This window comes from Corvus hawaiiensis, chromosome 23 (assembly GCF_020740725.1).
Source record: "Corvus hawaiiensis isolate bCorHaw1 chromosome 23, bCorHaw1.pri.cur, whole genome shotgun sequence".
Taxonomy (NCBI): domain Eukaryota; kingdom Metazoa; phylum Chordata; class Aves; order Passeriformes; family Corvidae; genus Corvus; species Corvus hawaiiensis.
Window position 1 is genome coordinate 6,332,399 of NC_063235.1, and position 14,799 is coordinate 6,347,197.

Genomic DNA, 14,799 nt, shown 5'->3' on the forward strand with positions numbered 1-14,799 from the left:
GTAACTCAAATCCCAAGTGAATGTATTCACCACCCAATAACTGCCCATCAGTTTGATTTCACAAAGCCACGCCACATTTCTTCAGCCAACAGAGAGAAATGATGACAAACACAGTGCAAGTTTATTCCTTTATTGATAAATGTTTCCCAAACTTTCCAAACTGGATTGTTCAATTAAACACAAACTCACAAAAATACTTCCAGCCTAAAATCCTCAACGTCCTCTTTAGAAGACACAAGGGGCAGCTCTGTTCTGGCCAAGGAAAAGCTTGCAAACCCCCAGATTCTGGTTTTGGAAACCTCAAGCTTCAGAGTTGGCTTTTTAAATAAGATCTTTGAGATTAATTTACAAAATGCAATATAACTATGTGATAAAATGCACGGCCTTGAGATCTGCAGGACAGTGAAGGATCTTCAAACATCTTGAGCTGATGTCTAGGAAGGGGCTATTTGGCTTCTTTGTATCCTAAAGGAAAAAGGGGAGACAGGTCAGCTCCAGACTAGGGAATATTCCAGCATTCCAAGCCATAAGGAATGTGAAATAATTGGGAAGGTACAGAGAAGCTGTTTGTGGTGGTCAGATGATCAGAAATCGTAATTATCCACGAGAAACTCAAATTCTTTGCTAAATCAGCCAGTGAAAATAAGAATAAAATAAGAATCCTCATCCTTCTTCACCGGCTTGAGTCGTGACATCTGATCTCAACAGCGCCACAGGAAGTACTGGAGATGGCAATTCCAGACAACCCACAGAGAAATGGAGCGTTAACCACAGGGAGAGGCATTCCAATAACCAAAAACCTTCTTGTCCCACAACAACTCCAAACACAGGTGACAGCACTTGCGTGGACAGACCTATCCAGTGAAACGTTCCCAACATTTAATACATCCTGAAGGCAGATGGTTTCCAGGATAAGAACGGGCATGAAGAGCCTGCTTAGCCTAAAAATCACCAGAGCTCCTTAGGGCTGTTTCCCAGACCAGCAGTTCCACAAGACTCATCCCCATGTTTTTGTCCTTCCTTTTCACATCAGCTGCAAGGGACACTTCAGGGACTTCAACAGCACCATTCTGCTGTTTATTTAAGGGATCTAAAGAATATTCTTTAAGTTCTACGTAAGGATTCTTCTGGCAGGAACGACATTAGGAGCTTTTTGTTGTTGAAGAGTGGACTATAATCAGACAAGTGCTGGTCACAGACCCACATGAACTGTTCACTAACAACCGTGTTTTATTCGCTGATTCTGGAAGCTTTTCGCTGAAGCTGAGGACTGAGACACTCACCAGTCATCCTGGTTCAAGAGGTAGCAGCAACCACTCCCACTTTCTGGGCAGCTTCTTTCTTGGCTTGGTGAGCCTGCAGCACTGCCACAGCCTCCTCCACCTGGGGAGACAAATCCAGTGAGATCTTCTCCCTGCTCAGAACCCCCCAACACAAAAGGAACACAGCAGCTCACCTTGGAGCGGAGGGACTCGGGAGATTCCAGCATGTGCAGCAGCTCCGAGTTGTCAATCTCTAGCAGCATTCCCGTGATCTTCCCCGCCAGGCTGGGGTGCATAGCTTGGATCAGAGGGAACAAACGTTCTCCTGAGGGAGAAAAAGGAGTTCAGACAGATGAGTTTTGATCTTTGAAACCTGAGGGGATGAAAAATGATCAGTGAGCACTGGGGTTTTACTCACCCAGCATCTGTTTCTGCTCCTGGGGAGGGGCAGCAGCCAGCATGGAGGCTGTCAGTGGCTCCTGGCCCTGCACATGCACTGCAGGCTGAGGTGCCTGAAAAGGGCAGACAAGGGTTATGAAATAGGTATGAGGCTGATTGCTTCCTATTTAGACAATATTAAAATGTTTCCTCCTAAAACACAACCTCTGTCGAGCCTACAGCACACTTCAGGCTTCAGAAAAGGGCAGGTAAGGTGCCCTTCGTTCACAAACACTCCCTGCAAATCCTGAGCTCAAAACCCTGGAATGTCACACGGGGCACTGTAAATATCTCACAAAAACCGGATCAGACATCGTGAGGTGTTAAAAAAGGCAGGTGTGGATGTTGTTCTTTCTTTCAGTGATACCCCAGTGGGAACTTAGCAAAGAGGAGAGACACTTAAAGGGTTGCAAAACAGGAACAAAGAAGCAAGAAAAATATCCTTACAGCAAGTCTGGCTACAAAAGGGCTTGTGAGCACACGACAGATAAACCAACCAGGGTGCCCCTGGCAAAGGCACAACTGCCAGGTTTGTAAATTCCAAATTAGGACTGTCTGGGCCATAAAAGTAGCTTGAAGTTTTTATAAAAAATACTTCAGTTGCATGTGAAACTGCAGGGATTGCCCAGCCCCTGGTGGTACCTGCAGAGGCTGGACACCTGGGTGTGGGCTGCGGACACTTGAGGCGTATTTGTAAGGAGGGACAGCCCTGGGAGCAGGGGCAGCTACAGGAGGACGGGGAGCCAAAGTCTGTGCTGCTGTGCCAACACCTGCAAAGGAAGGAGAACACAGTGACAAACACCTGCAGCAACGTGCAAACAAGCTGGGATGTCTGGGTTTAATTCTGAATTCAAGCTACGCTCTGCATGGTGATACTTCTTTAGAAACCATTCTCCAAAGTGTAGCTGGCTACTTCAGGGAGGGGCTGTTCTCCCTAGAACCAAACCACAGATGCCACACTTTGTTTCTTTTTAGCTGCTCACTGGAATAAAATGAATTTGGATGCTCTCCTCTGAAAGCAAAAGCCATAAGCTAACACAGCTTTCTGAGTGGTGTTGCAGAGGTGTAGAGATGAGTCCCAAACCAGTGGGAAAGAACCCATCTGGATTTCCACTGCTGTGCTGTAGCACCAAGTGCCCCCAGACCTGCACTGCACAGCGAGGAATAGGAAAGAGGCAGGTGCTGGCTCTGCTCTTTGCAGACATCCAAGGTCTGACAACCATCTCTGGGAGTAGAAGTCAAGTCTCCACAGCATCCTCCTCCCTCCCAGAGAAAGGGAAAAGCCCAGGAAGAGACCCCTTCTTACCAACTCTCTGGGCAGCAGCTGGGAGGCCCCGGGAGGCCGGAGCGTTGGCAGGGGCCAGGTGGCGCAGGGCTGGCCGAGGCCCCGACTGGCGCATGGCATTCGGCATCCCCTGGAAGCCTAAGGGATGGAAGGAGGGGAAATCTCAAAAGGGAACCAGCTGGCAAGGCAGGACACTCAGCTACAGGGGCTGTGCACGGGAAGAATCAGAGAATCACAGAATATGCTGAGTTGGAAGGGACACACAAGGATCAGAGTCCAGCTCCTGGCCCTGCACAGGACCGTCCCCACAAAGGAAAGCATTAATTGTTCCTGTTGGGAAGGGCAGCCCCCAAAGGCTTCTACAACCAAAACAGCCTCTGGCATTCTCACCTTGAGGTCTTCCTCCTTGCTGCCAGCGTGGGTTGGGTCTCATCTGTGTCATTTGGTTGGGTGCATAGTAAGTGGGTCTGCTCTGAGCCTGGAGGAAGATCAGATAAGCTCAGAGGCAACATCCAAGTGCATCACAAACGTTGTTCACAACATGACCCAACACTCAAGTCAGATTAAGAGAACAGGCAGCTGGCAAGTCACAGAATAACCTCCACAAGAGCTGTTTGCTTACAGGCATAAGAAAGGCTCAGTGAGATGAACACAGCTGAACCCAGACAGGTTAAAAACCCCACAGCAGCTCACCTGGGGCACAGCAGGCATGAAATACCCGCCAGCAGCAGGCTGGAACTGGTTGATGATGGTGTTGGCAGGCAAGGCCCTCATGCCAGCGATGCGCTGCATGTACTGGTTGGTGAGATGGGCCTTCCTCTCCTCCTTCCTCTGTGCCAGTGCCACATAGAGGGGCTTGGAGCCCACGATGCGCCCGTTCATCTCTGTCACAGCTTTGGTGGCCTCCTCTGGAGAGGAAAAGCAGACAAAGCCAAACCCTTTGCTCCGTCCATCTTCCAGCATCACCTGCAGTAAAGATGAATTGCTAATGGAGTACAACTGAGCCTAAGAATCTGTGGATTTTAAAATTTTAGGCAGGACATAACTTGTTGCAGAGGTGTAGAGACAGGTTCTCACGAAGAGTCACCTGTCTGGATTTGCTCTGCGTTGCTGTCAGCACCATGTGTCCCCAGGCCCACACCGCACAGTAAGGAATGGGAAAGATTTGGTGCAGTTCTAAATGCACACAGGAAAGTGCCATTTCATGCTCATCACCTCAAACAAGCATGTTTGCCACTTCCTGCCTCCCCTTTGGGTAAAGGAATGAAGTTTTCAGTACAATCCCACTATTTACTAAGCCAGGTGTTTTCAGAATCCCAATTACCACAGGTTAAGAAGAGCCCTTTAATGCCATGGTAGACAAAAGGTCCTTTCTTCAGGCTTTAAAATCCAAATAACCCCCAAACCCCACATTACCTTGGCACTCGTTATTGACCCAAAAGGTGAGAACTCCTTCCTCAGTTTTTCATCATCTATAGTGTCATCTAGGTTTTTAATGTACAGGTTAACACCCTGGAAGGGAGAGAACAGCATGACATTCATAACATTAAAAAAAACCCAAAATCTTAAGCACATCAACTGTTACCCATCTGCCAGAGCTGTTAATTTATCTGAAAACTCTTAATTTAGCATCATGTTCCTTCCACACCACCCAAAGCTGAAGGTGATAAATGTTGCAAAGGCGTAGAGACAAGTCCCACTGTGGTGAAAGGGAGCTTGTCTGGATTTCCTCTGCCTTCCTGTGGCATCATCACATGTCCCCAGTCCAGCACTGCAGCTCAGGGAGTGGGGGAGTTTCAGATGCCACCTCTGACACGACCCAGTTCTGCCATAAATTACAGAGAGCGGTGCAGATTTGTGCTGTCTCTTCCCATCCCTCCAGGGATCCCCATTTGAAAGTCAAGGAGACTTCATGCCTGTTCCTCCTAAACACTTTCAGTGCCAAGACTAAGCCCTGATGCCCCCTCTGCCACCAAATACCACAGAGACCCCTCTGTGTTTTAACCCAGGATGTGTCACAGGACAATGACTACTCTGGCAACTCCTTCAACAGGCCAGACACGATGCTTAAGTTGAGAAAAGGAACAGATTATTCACCTGGTACCGGCTGAGTCTCTCCTGTTTTAGCTGTTCAAACCTCCTCTTCAGCTCTGCCTGGCGCTCAGCCTTCTTCTGTGCTCTGCCCACAAACAGCATTTTCCCATTGATGTCCTTCCCATTCATTTCTTCCACTGCCTGCACAGAGGGTTCCAAAAGAAACTCTCAGCTGCTGCAGCAAGGCAGCCCCTGATCCTGTCAGAACAGGAGTGCCCAGAGCTGACGTTGTGTCCCTGCCTGTCCATAAACCAGAGTTTGCACGTTACCTTTGCACTGCTCCTGTTAACAGGCTCATTAAAGACAAGCTGAAGTTATCAGACAGATCAAGCTGACACACCACAGAGTGCTGAACTAACTTGGAAATTTATCCCCACCTTTTCTTGTAATTAAAACTATATTTTAACAAGCATTCTGCTTAGAAAATACCATTTTTAAGCAATGTTGTCATTCTAGGTGCCCTCCTCCTCCTTCAGCCCTGCACTGTAGTATTTCTTCAGCAATTAACATTCTTGATTATACCACTGCACTCTGTGTGGATCCAGGAAACTGGAGGAATGCCAAGTCACCCTTGAATGTCAAGCTATTAAGGTGCAAAAGGTTTCCAAGTTCCCACATCTAGAAGAGGTCATGCCCGAGGCAGAATTTTCTTCCATTTCAGAAACAGGCTCCCAAGATAAACCAAGTTTTTCTTCTCTGAAGTTATCCAAGCAACACAGAAGTTGGTCCTACCTTGTTGGCCTCTTCATGCTTTTCAAAGCTTACAAAGCCAAAGCCTTTGGATTTTCCAGTGGGATCTGTCATCACTTTAACACTCAGCGTTTTACCTGTTACCAAGGCAAAGGGTTAGTAAAATATCAAATGTATCTCAAGATTATTAATTTCCATTTAATAGCCTCAGCCTCAAAGTGACCCAGGCAGAGACTGCACAGTAGCAGCACTCAAAGTACCACATTTCATGAAATTCACAGCCTCAATAAAAACATTTCTGCATTTACCATATTTGCCAAAGAGCTCCTTCAGTCTTTCATCATCCATGTCATCCCCGAAGTTTTTAATATAGACATTGGTGAATTCCTTCGCCTTGGCTCCCAGCTCGGCCTCCCTCTCTTTACGAGACTTGAATCTCCCAACAAATCTGTAAGATAAAAAAAATGAAAATCCCAATAAACAGATCGGTTTCCAGAGCAAAAAAACCAATGTGTGACTTGCGGCAAGGCAAAAAAATGAGTGTGTAGTAGGAGCTGGGAATGGGGACAAGAAAAGGTGACAGCAGAAGACAACGAACAGGCCACAGACCAACCAGAAAAATCACCTGTGTGCTGTGGGTGGCCAAGGACTCCCACTGGCCCTCCTACATAGAACCCACCCCAGCCCGCTCACAGAGAGGTGGCAAATCAAGGCTCGGTCAGGGAAACCCACCAGTCCTGGAATGGAGGGGTAGCAGGCCATGGCTTGGGCAGGGTCACTCACCAGCCCTGGAGTGGAGAGGTAGCAGGCCAAGGCTTGGGCCAGGAGAACCAGTGCCTTGTGTGTCCCTGTTAATACCGAGATGCATCCCGGAGCATGTGAGCGCTGCTGCTGCCGGCTGTGACACTCACACTTTGCGGTCGTTGAGCAGCATGCCGTTCATCTTCTCGATGGCCCTATCTGCAGCATCCTGGGTCTCAAAGTGCACAAAGGCGTAGCCCTTAGAGCCATTCTCATCACACACCACCTGCAGGAGAGGGAGCAAAGCGAGCTGTCAGCGTTCCTCCTGCGTCACGGGCCAGCAGGTGAAAATGTGTTGCTGCCAAGGGTCAGCACGAGGCAGACACAACCTGAGCGTCAGATTCCTGCACTTCACCGCCAAATCTGATGTCATTTCAGCAATCCCTGAGCTTTTGGTCAACTGTGCCTTTCAGAGATTCTGTCTGAACACCGAGGTGACGGGTTCAATCTCTGTAGGCACCGTGCATTTAAAGAGCTGGGCTTGATGGGCCTTGTGGGTCCCTTCCGATTCAGAATATTCTGTGATTCTGCTCCTTACACTTTGTCACTCCTACACTCAAATCTCCCATCACGTCCCCACCATAAAAGAACTGGACAATGGAACCACATCTCACCTTGCAGGACAAAATGTTTCCAAACGCCGAGAATGTGTCATAAAGTGCCTTGTTATCAATGGATTTGTCCAGGTTCTTGATGAAGACATTCCCAACCCCTGACTTCCTCAGGGAAGGGTCCCTCTGAGACCACATGATGCGAATGGGTTTCCCTTTGATCACATCAAAATTCATGGTATCGAGAGCTCGCTCAGCTGCAAGAGAAGCCAAGAAGAGATTTCTGTGGTTGGTTAAAAAATAAAGGTTTCCAGTGGGTGGGTGATCGTTTTTTCTGAATTTTACTCAGCTCATGGAGGCATTTGGGGTGTTATCAGAGGTGATCAATGACTTCTAACTCAATGTTTCAAGGGAGGTCTTTGCAGCACAGTCACTAAGTATATAAAAGGTTTCACAGCCTTTAAATTTCCATTATAGCAATACATTAACCACCACAGCAAAATGGATATCAAAATGCCTGGGGTTTATTAGCTATATTCTGAATTATTATGAAGGTAAATTGCTCCACCTAAAGAAGGAAAGGAAAACCAGGAAACCCTGATTTAAAAAAAAAAAAAAAAAGAAGTAACAAAAGTGACTGTGTGGCTGTTTTGCTTTTCATGAAGCTCCCATCTCCCCATCCTCATTTCTATTCAGAGAGAAGGATCATCTCCCTGTCAGGTCAGGGAAAATGTGCACAAACACATGGCTGGCTGTGAGGACATGAGTCAGCCTCTACAGAACTTATGTGGCCAAAAAAATGATTCCCAAGTTGCTCAAGCTGAAGGTGACAAGAGAGCTGAGAAAATTCTGGGGGGGTTGAAAAAAGTCGGTACACCCCATCTGATTAGCAGGGAAGTGTTTATCTAAACTCTCCAACGCCAGCACTGTCATTCTAACCTGCACTGAAACCCCCCCTCCACGAGGCTATTTCTGCTGCCTACTGGTGTATTAAAAGGATCATTACATACACACATCAGGATCTTGTTCATAAAATTGAGATGCTTGCACTGTTCCGTGCCAGAAAACACTCCCAGCATGGAGCGAGCAGAGAAGAAAGAAAGATTGTTAATTCCCAGCATGGAGCAGGCAAAGAGATGGGAAGACATGCATTAAAATCAAGGGAAATTAACAGGGCAGAGCCCAAGCTTTCTGAATTTGTTTGGCTCAGTTCTCCCAGGCCGCCTTCGCCCTGTGGTATTTGCTGATTAGATTTAAGGAGCAGAAAATTCAAGGAAAAGACCAATCTGAACACCTTGCACGTGACTTGGCTCATGCAGCCTGAGTAACCACTCAGCATGTCCCAAAACCATCTCTAGGAAGTCCAGTGGAATATTGCCTACCAAAGTCAGCACTCCCTACCCCCAATGCCAGCTTCTATTACTTCATGGAAGTTTCTCCGGATTTTTCATGTGCTTTGAAACGTTTTTTGGTGTTGTTGTTGTTCTTGCTGCTTTTTAAATTGAAGTGGTACCATTGCTGTTTTCCCCACACATAAATCCAGTTGGAAACAAGCTCTGCTTGAAAAAAAAAATAATTTAAGGACTCCAACAGCTCTGTTTAGACAAAGGTGTTAAATGCAATTAAGTGCCAGGCTAAAATGATTCCTCAGCTGCTGCTCCAAGTCCATGCAGCCCAGGTTCTTCCTGCAGTCCTTTCCTAGTAGGCAGCTCAGCAGGCGACCCGGTGCAGCTTGTCAAATTTGGCAGTGTTTATTTATAGCAGGCAGAGGTCCTGCAGAAGCATGTGCTGGCAAGGGCACAAACTGGGTGGATAATACCATTTGCAGCAGGACCTGCTGGAAGGTGAGGAGCAGATGAAGCAGTGGCGTGTAAGCAGGGGGAGCTGTGAAAGCTCCGCAGCCACCACCCAGATCCAGAGCAGTTAAGAAGTTCCTCCCGGTTCTTACCAGCTCCCCAAGCAGATACTATTGCACCGCTCTTTCAACAGGTTGCTACTGTTCCACTCTATTATTACGCCGGGCTTGGAATTCACCCAGACACTTCTGGTGAGCAGTGAAAGCCCTACATGGATTCCCTGAGGGATGCGTGCCACACCCACAGGTGGAAATGCAATCCCACTCCGCCAGGACCTCAGAAAACCTGTAAGGGATCTGCAAGAGTTCTGTGAATGACTCACACCAAGCACATCTGATTCATTTCCTTAATCTGAGCAAACACCTTCTCGTTTTCTTCTATTTAAGCCACAAAGCTTCAGCCATTTCAGTTCCTGTATCTGTTTCTCTCCCACTGGTTCCTGTCATCCTTCCAGCAGACTCAAACTGCAGCTCATACAGAACACTGAACACACTCACAGCCCCTTTCAGGCTTCCTTTTCATTCCCTTTCCATGGCCTTCTGGACAGGGAGAGCACCTGAACACTCACTGCAGTTTGCCTCAAGAGCAATTAAAATCCCTTACAGGCTCCCTGATGCAGAGCTAACACAATGCTGGAATTAGTGGCTGTGAAGACAGAGAACCAATCTCACACCCCAAGATTCACCCAAGAAGAAACTCCACACAAGGAGTTTTATTCTCCCCAAACCTCCAGGCTCTCACTTAGGCCACTGAGAAAAAAAGTCCTGACAAGGAAAGCACAGGAGGCAAATGTAACCACTTCTTTTTTAAAAAGAGATGGTTGCACATACAACAGGCTTCGATTCCTCAATCACTGAAGTTACAACCAAATCCTGCTGCAACGAAAAAGGTACCAACTCCTCCCTTTTACCTCCACAATTTACCTTGCACAGCTCCTCTGCCTTCAAGGAGGAGAAAAAACAAGTTTATCTACACTCTTCTACAGAAACACGAATCTATTCCCAGCCCTGGGATCCTCCTTAGCCTGGGAAACATTCTGTTTTTCCTACACTTTCAGAACATCTTATCTCTGCAGCCAAACTGAAGCTTCTCTGCTTCGTTACTTGAGTTGTCACTTCGTGACTGTCAATGTTTGGAATTAAATTGCATGGAACACATGAAAAGAGGAATTCAGCTTATTTGTTGAGTTTGCTTTCTTTCCCTTCTTCACAGTCAGGAAGAATAAATATTAACACAGCCACAGCTGAGCCTGAACTAGCCAGAACTTTGAAGTGTTTCCTTACCCTGACTATCACAGGATGACAGGCTCAGCATTCAGCATTCCCTGGTTACTCCAGCAAGGAGCTGCAATCAAAACCAGCAGAGCTCATTTTCCCTAAAAATAACCTCTCTGCAGCAGACCACTGCCAGCTAGACAATGCCTGTCCTGCATCACTCCAGCAGCTACAAAAACACAAAAAAACCCACAAGCTTTGACCCAGTTTGGACACGGGAACCTGGAAGTGCAGAGCATGCTCAGGATGTGGCAGTGTGAGCTCCTCGTGACCCTGAAATGGGGAAGAGTTCTGGCTGCTTGATTTGCTCTGTGGACACAAGGACAGAGTGCTACTTTAGAACACAAAAAAAAAAAAAGTTAAATCGTTGCTTTCTTCACATTTACAAAGAACTCACCCTTCCACAAAAGGTGCTGGGGAAGTGCAAACTATCATTTATCAACCTTTTTAACACCTACTACCAGTTCAAACATACGGTGTGTCCACAGCAAGTTTGCAGAGCACAAAACCTCCTGATTACTGTTAAGTGGTACTTCGGGAGCACCTGCTCTCAACCATAAATCCAACCAGATTCCTGCAGTGCTCCCCTCAGCTTTTCACAGATTTAGTGGGATGAAGCCCAAGTGCATTTCTGATTATGCATTCCTGGAAGAAAACAAAGATCCCTCCTCCTCCTCTCAGGAAGCCTCATGCAGTCCAAATTTCCTTGAAAACAGTCCAAATTTCTGCATTTTACACTGAAAATCATCTTCTTCGTAGTCAAGTTTGTTTTGGAGAGACCACAACCTTCTTCCAAATTATCTATCCATGTCCTGCTGCATTACAAGGAGTACCAGCAGCTGGGTTTTTTATTTATGCAGAGTAACAAATGCTGCAGTTTGACAGGAGAAATTCAGAAATTCTCATCTCTTCATGAGGGCAGGAGGAGTCTGACTATTCCTCTGTGGCCCAGTAACCACTCAATATTTAGGTTTAAACCACTTGACCTTCTAAGACCTACCAGTAACAAGACACCACCGACTTGGTCCAAGTATCACTTCAAGTCCAGGAGCTTCCTAAAATGTCTGCTGCCTCCCCAGCAGCCCAGAATGGTGCAACCTCCCCCTAAATTCCTGCCTATTTTTTTTTTTTAACCATAAAAGATTACCTTGGAATCTATTGGGAAGGCCCCCATTTGTATGAGGTGCAGAATGTTTCTGCTAAAGCACATGGGACCAAGCCACAGATCCCTTCTGACATCAGCACTCTTCTCTGCTTTGAGAGAACGTTTATCTACACTTCTGCACCCCATCTCCCCAGGATTCATCCAACCCGAGCTCAGAGCTCCTTCCTGGCTTTGTTTCTGCTGCTTGTTTTTATTTCTCTGATCCTGCAAAATGAGATCAGAGCCTAGGGAAGGCAGGTGGGCTGGGATAACTTTGTCCAGCACATAAATGTACCAAGGTGGTGTTTTAAGGGCAGTCAGGGCAGACAGGTTCATCAGAGCAGGATGGGACCACAAATACAGGCTCTCAGGTTCTTTCCTTCTCACTGAGAAGCTTTAAAACACAAATATACTGCAAAAAAAAAGCTTTTTTGAGAGTGCCATGGATGAGATATTATGCAGTGGGGTGCAAGTCAGCTTTTAATCAGCATGACAAGAGAAAGGATCAAAAGTGCCCAATCAGATCAGTCCAAGGGAAGGACATCAGAAGGAACTGCCCTGGGAGAAGATGGAAGCTCTGCAAAAACATAAAGCAGGAAAACCTACTACAAGCTACAGGAAAGCTGCTGTAAACTGATTCTGAATTCAAGGGGAAAAGCTCACTCTCATCTCTACTTGGATGCCTCTATCACATAGAGATGCTGTTAAACCCCAGCACGGAGCAATAAACTTGCAGCAGTCAGCAGGCAAAGCTCTGAAAACCGGGGCAGAAAACGCTGACCCATTTTCCTTCCAGAAGAGACATGTTCCAAAATGACCTCTCCTGTCCCATCTTTCACCTGCTGCTTCAGCTCTGGAACACCTGGCTTTGAGCAGGAAACAAAGTGTGAAAAAAAGAGAGTCTGGCAAGAGCAAAGCAATGTGGCATCGGCACAGGAGACAGCCTGGCTTTCCACACATCCAACAAAGCATTTTATTTCACTTTAGAGCAAGAACACCACTTCCCAAACTGGGAGGCACGTCCAGCTGCTAGCACAAACACAGCAGATATTAAATTTATTGAACAGGGAGTGCGTGGAGCAGCCACAGGATCAGTCATTGAACTGAGCACTCAACCAGAGCTGACTGCTCTGAACTTTCTCTGCTAGGGCTGGCTGCACAAATCCCCACAGAGACAACCCCAAACGACCCCAGCACGAAGGGAAACACACCAGGGATTATTTTCTTACGCGAGGAACAAACACAAACCTCCAAAATTCGGAATCAGCGAGAGAAACAGGCCCGTCTAAAAGAGATGTTACCAAGATGTGCCTTTACAGAGCATTTCGTAGACACCAAGCAGCAAAAAACACTCCCGTTGCAACCACTAGAAAGGGACGACTCACCCTGTAACACTGTGGTAGGCAGCTACATGGCAACACGTGAATTAGTGGGGAAAAAATGAGGGGGGGAGAGATAAAAAAAAGCCATGGATGTGGTTGGAATTGTCACTCACCATCTGCTGGCTGCTGGAAGTTGACGTAGGCGTAGCCCAGGGAGCGGCGGGTGATCATATCCCTGCAGACCCGAATGGACAGCACGGGCCCGGCGGGGCTGAACTTCTCATAGAGCATGGCCTCGGTGATATCGGGGTGCAGGTCCCCCACGTACAGCGAGGCCATGGGGTAGCTGCTGGCGGCCGTGTTCATCTTCCCCTCGGCGCTCTCAACCACTGGGGACCACGGGGTTTTACACTTGGGGGTTTCAAGTCAAGCTTCTTATAAATATTAATCTTGGGGGAACACTCAAACTCTTAATTAAAGCCTAAGCTGCGGCCTGCAGAAGCTTGGGGGGGGGGGGGGGGGCGGTGGGAAGGGGGGCACCAGGACACAGAGCAGCTGAGAGGGTCGTGCGAGCTTGAAAAATCAGCAAAAAACACCCCAAAGTTACGCCTCCTGGAGAGCAGCGATCGGATACGACGCCAAAATTCATACGCCGGCTCCCGAGCGCTTTGAGGCAAAAACCTCCCAAACCCCACGTCTCTTATTTTTTTTTTTTTCCTTCGATTTAGCCCAGATTCTGCAGAGCGGCGGCCCGTTGATCTTCTGAGGAAATAAAAACAAAAATAAAAACAAATAAAGCTCTAACCCGCATTAATACAACTACTTCCTTTTAAATTAGCTCAGCTAGGCAGCCTAAAAGCATTATAAATAAACCAGAGCGGCTGTGGCGGCGCGACAGCCCGCACGCGGCGGCCTGAGGGCGGCCGGGCAGCCACGGAGCGGCCGCCGCCGCGCTCGCCCGGCGCCCCCGCGCTCTTCCTCAGCCCTCCCTGCCCCGCGGCGGGGTCGGCGGCGCCGGACCCGACCCCGACTCACGCGGTGCGGCCGCGACGGGCGGAAGGGCGGCGTTTTCGGGGGGCGGCGGCGGCGGCGGGCGGCCCTTTATAGCCGCCGCGGCGGCGCGAGTGGGCCGCGGTGCCGCCGAGAGGAGGCGGCCGGGCCCGGCCCGGAGCGCGCCGCGCCGCACGCAGCGCCCCCCAGCGGGCGGGAGGACCGCGGGGAGTTTCCCCCCCCCCCCCCCCCCCGGCTCCCGCCATTTCGGGGCCGCCACAGGAGAACGGCCCGTGCTGGGATTGTTAAAGTTTAACGTTGTTGGAAATGATGTCGCTTCCCGGATTGATTTTTTTTTTTTTTTTTTTTTTTTCAGGTGTTTTAATTAATTGTTAGCGGTGCCCGCTTGCCCTCAGGACTGTGAAGGTGAGGAGCTGCTGGAGGGGGTCCAGCGGAGGCCACGAAGGTGATTTGGGGTCTGGAGCATCGCCCTGATGAGGAGAGACTGTGGGAGCTGGGCCTGGTCGGTCTGGAGAAGGGAAGGCTGAGAGGGGATCCCATCAATCCGGAAAATATCTCCAAGGGGTGTCAGAGGATGGTGCCAGCGTGTTCAGTGGCCCCCAGCGAGGAGCAGCAGCCGTAAATTAAAACACAAGTTTCACCTCAACATTTAGACCGATTTAGGAACAAACAATCCCCTGTGGGCAGCTGGCAGAGAGATGGATCCACAGCAACACCCCCCCCCCAGAAGGGTTTTTGGGGTTGTTTTCCCTCCCACCCCATCCTCCCATGTGTGGACGTCTCACGGGGCAGCTCAGCCCCACCATAAAACACAAAAACCCCAGGGAAGCCTCTTGGGGAGAGAGGGGCCATGGGGCTGGGACGAGGGCAAGGAGCTGGTCGAGCAGAGGAGTGCACCAGGGGATCAAACAATTCCTCTGGGATCATTTTCCTCCCTGCTCCACGCTCTGGTTTTGGAGGTGTCGCTGGCAGTGGGATGAGGAGCGGCTGGAGCTGGAGCTGTTCCCACAACCTCCTCCTCTTCAGAGCATAATTTTTCCTCAAATAAGCACAAGTTCCTGCAGCAGCCCC

The 14,799-nt window shown here is 48.6% G+C and overlaps 1 protein-coding gene and 3 non-coding genes across 7 annotated transcripts; all 4 read right to left on the bottom strand.

The window, feature by feature from the left end:
- Positions 1–114: 114 nt before the first annotated feature.
- On the bottom strand, positions 115–13,846 carry PABPC4 (poly(A) binding protein cytoplasmic 4). 4 transcript variants are annotated; one of them, XM_048326826.1, is made up of 16 exons: positions 13,753–13,846; positions 12,891–13,479; positions 7,185–7,378; positions 6,681–6,796; positions 6,078–6,217; positions 5,812–5,906; positions 5,083–5,220; positions 4,402–4,497; positions 3,679–3,951; positions 3,376–3,463; positions 3,007–3,123; positions 2,343–2,470; positions 1,681–1,774; positions 1,457–1,587; positions 1,284–1,383; positions 115–465 (listed from the first exon to the last, which is right to left on the bottom strand). In XM_048326826.1, exons 2-15 carry the CDS (start codon positions 13,081–13,083, stop codon positions 1,297–1,299), a joined length of 1,890 nt encoding a protein of 629 aa, XP_048182783.1. In that variant the 5' UTR covers positions 13,084–13,479; positions 13,753–13,846; the 3' UTR covers positions 115–465; positions 1,284–1,296. The 4 variants fall into 4 exon arrangements, with proteins under 4 accessions (XP_048182783.1, XP_048182784.1, XP_048182785.1 ...); XM_048326827.1 differs by lacking the exons at positions 12,891–13,479; positions 13,753–13,846 and adding an exon at positions 8,523–8,677; XM_048326828.1 differs by lacking the exons at positions 12,891–13,479; positions 13,753–13,846 and adding an exon at positions 8,132–8,477.
- On the bottom strand, positions 2,751–2,883 carry LOC125337556. The gene has a single exon (XR_007208089.1). It is a non-coding gene; the product is annotated as a small nucleolar RNA SNORA55 (small nucleolar RNA).
- LOC125337557 lies at positions 4,030–4,157 on the bottom strand. Its single transcript, XR_007208090.1, has one exon. It is a non-coding gene; the product is annotated as a small nucleolar RNA SNORA55 (small nucleolar RNA).
- On the bottom strand, positions 4,654–4,789 carry LOC125337558. The gene has a single exon (XR_007208091.1). It is a non-coding gene; the product is annotated as a small nucleolar RNA SNORA55 (small nucleolar RNA).
- Positions 13,847–14,799: the final 953 nt, after the last annotated feature.

Coding starts and splice junctions, on each gene's coding strand:
- PABPC4 (XM_048326829.1), bottom strand. CDS start 13,083: ATGAACACGGCCGCCAGCAGCTACCCCATGGCCTCGCTGTACGTGGGG. Junction 6,797..7,184: donor GAAACATTTTGTCCTGCAAG/GTGAGATGTGGT, acceptor CCTCTCCTGCAG/GTGGTGTGTGATGAGAATGG. Junction 3,124..3,375: donor GCAAGGAGGAAGACCTCAAG/GTGAGAATGCCA, acceptor TCCATCCCTTAG/GCTTCCAGGGGATGCCGAAT.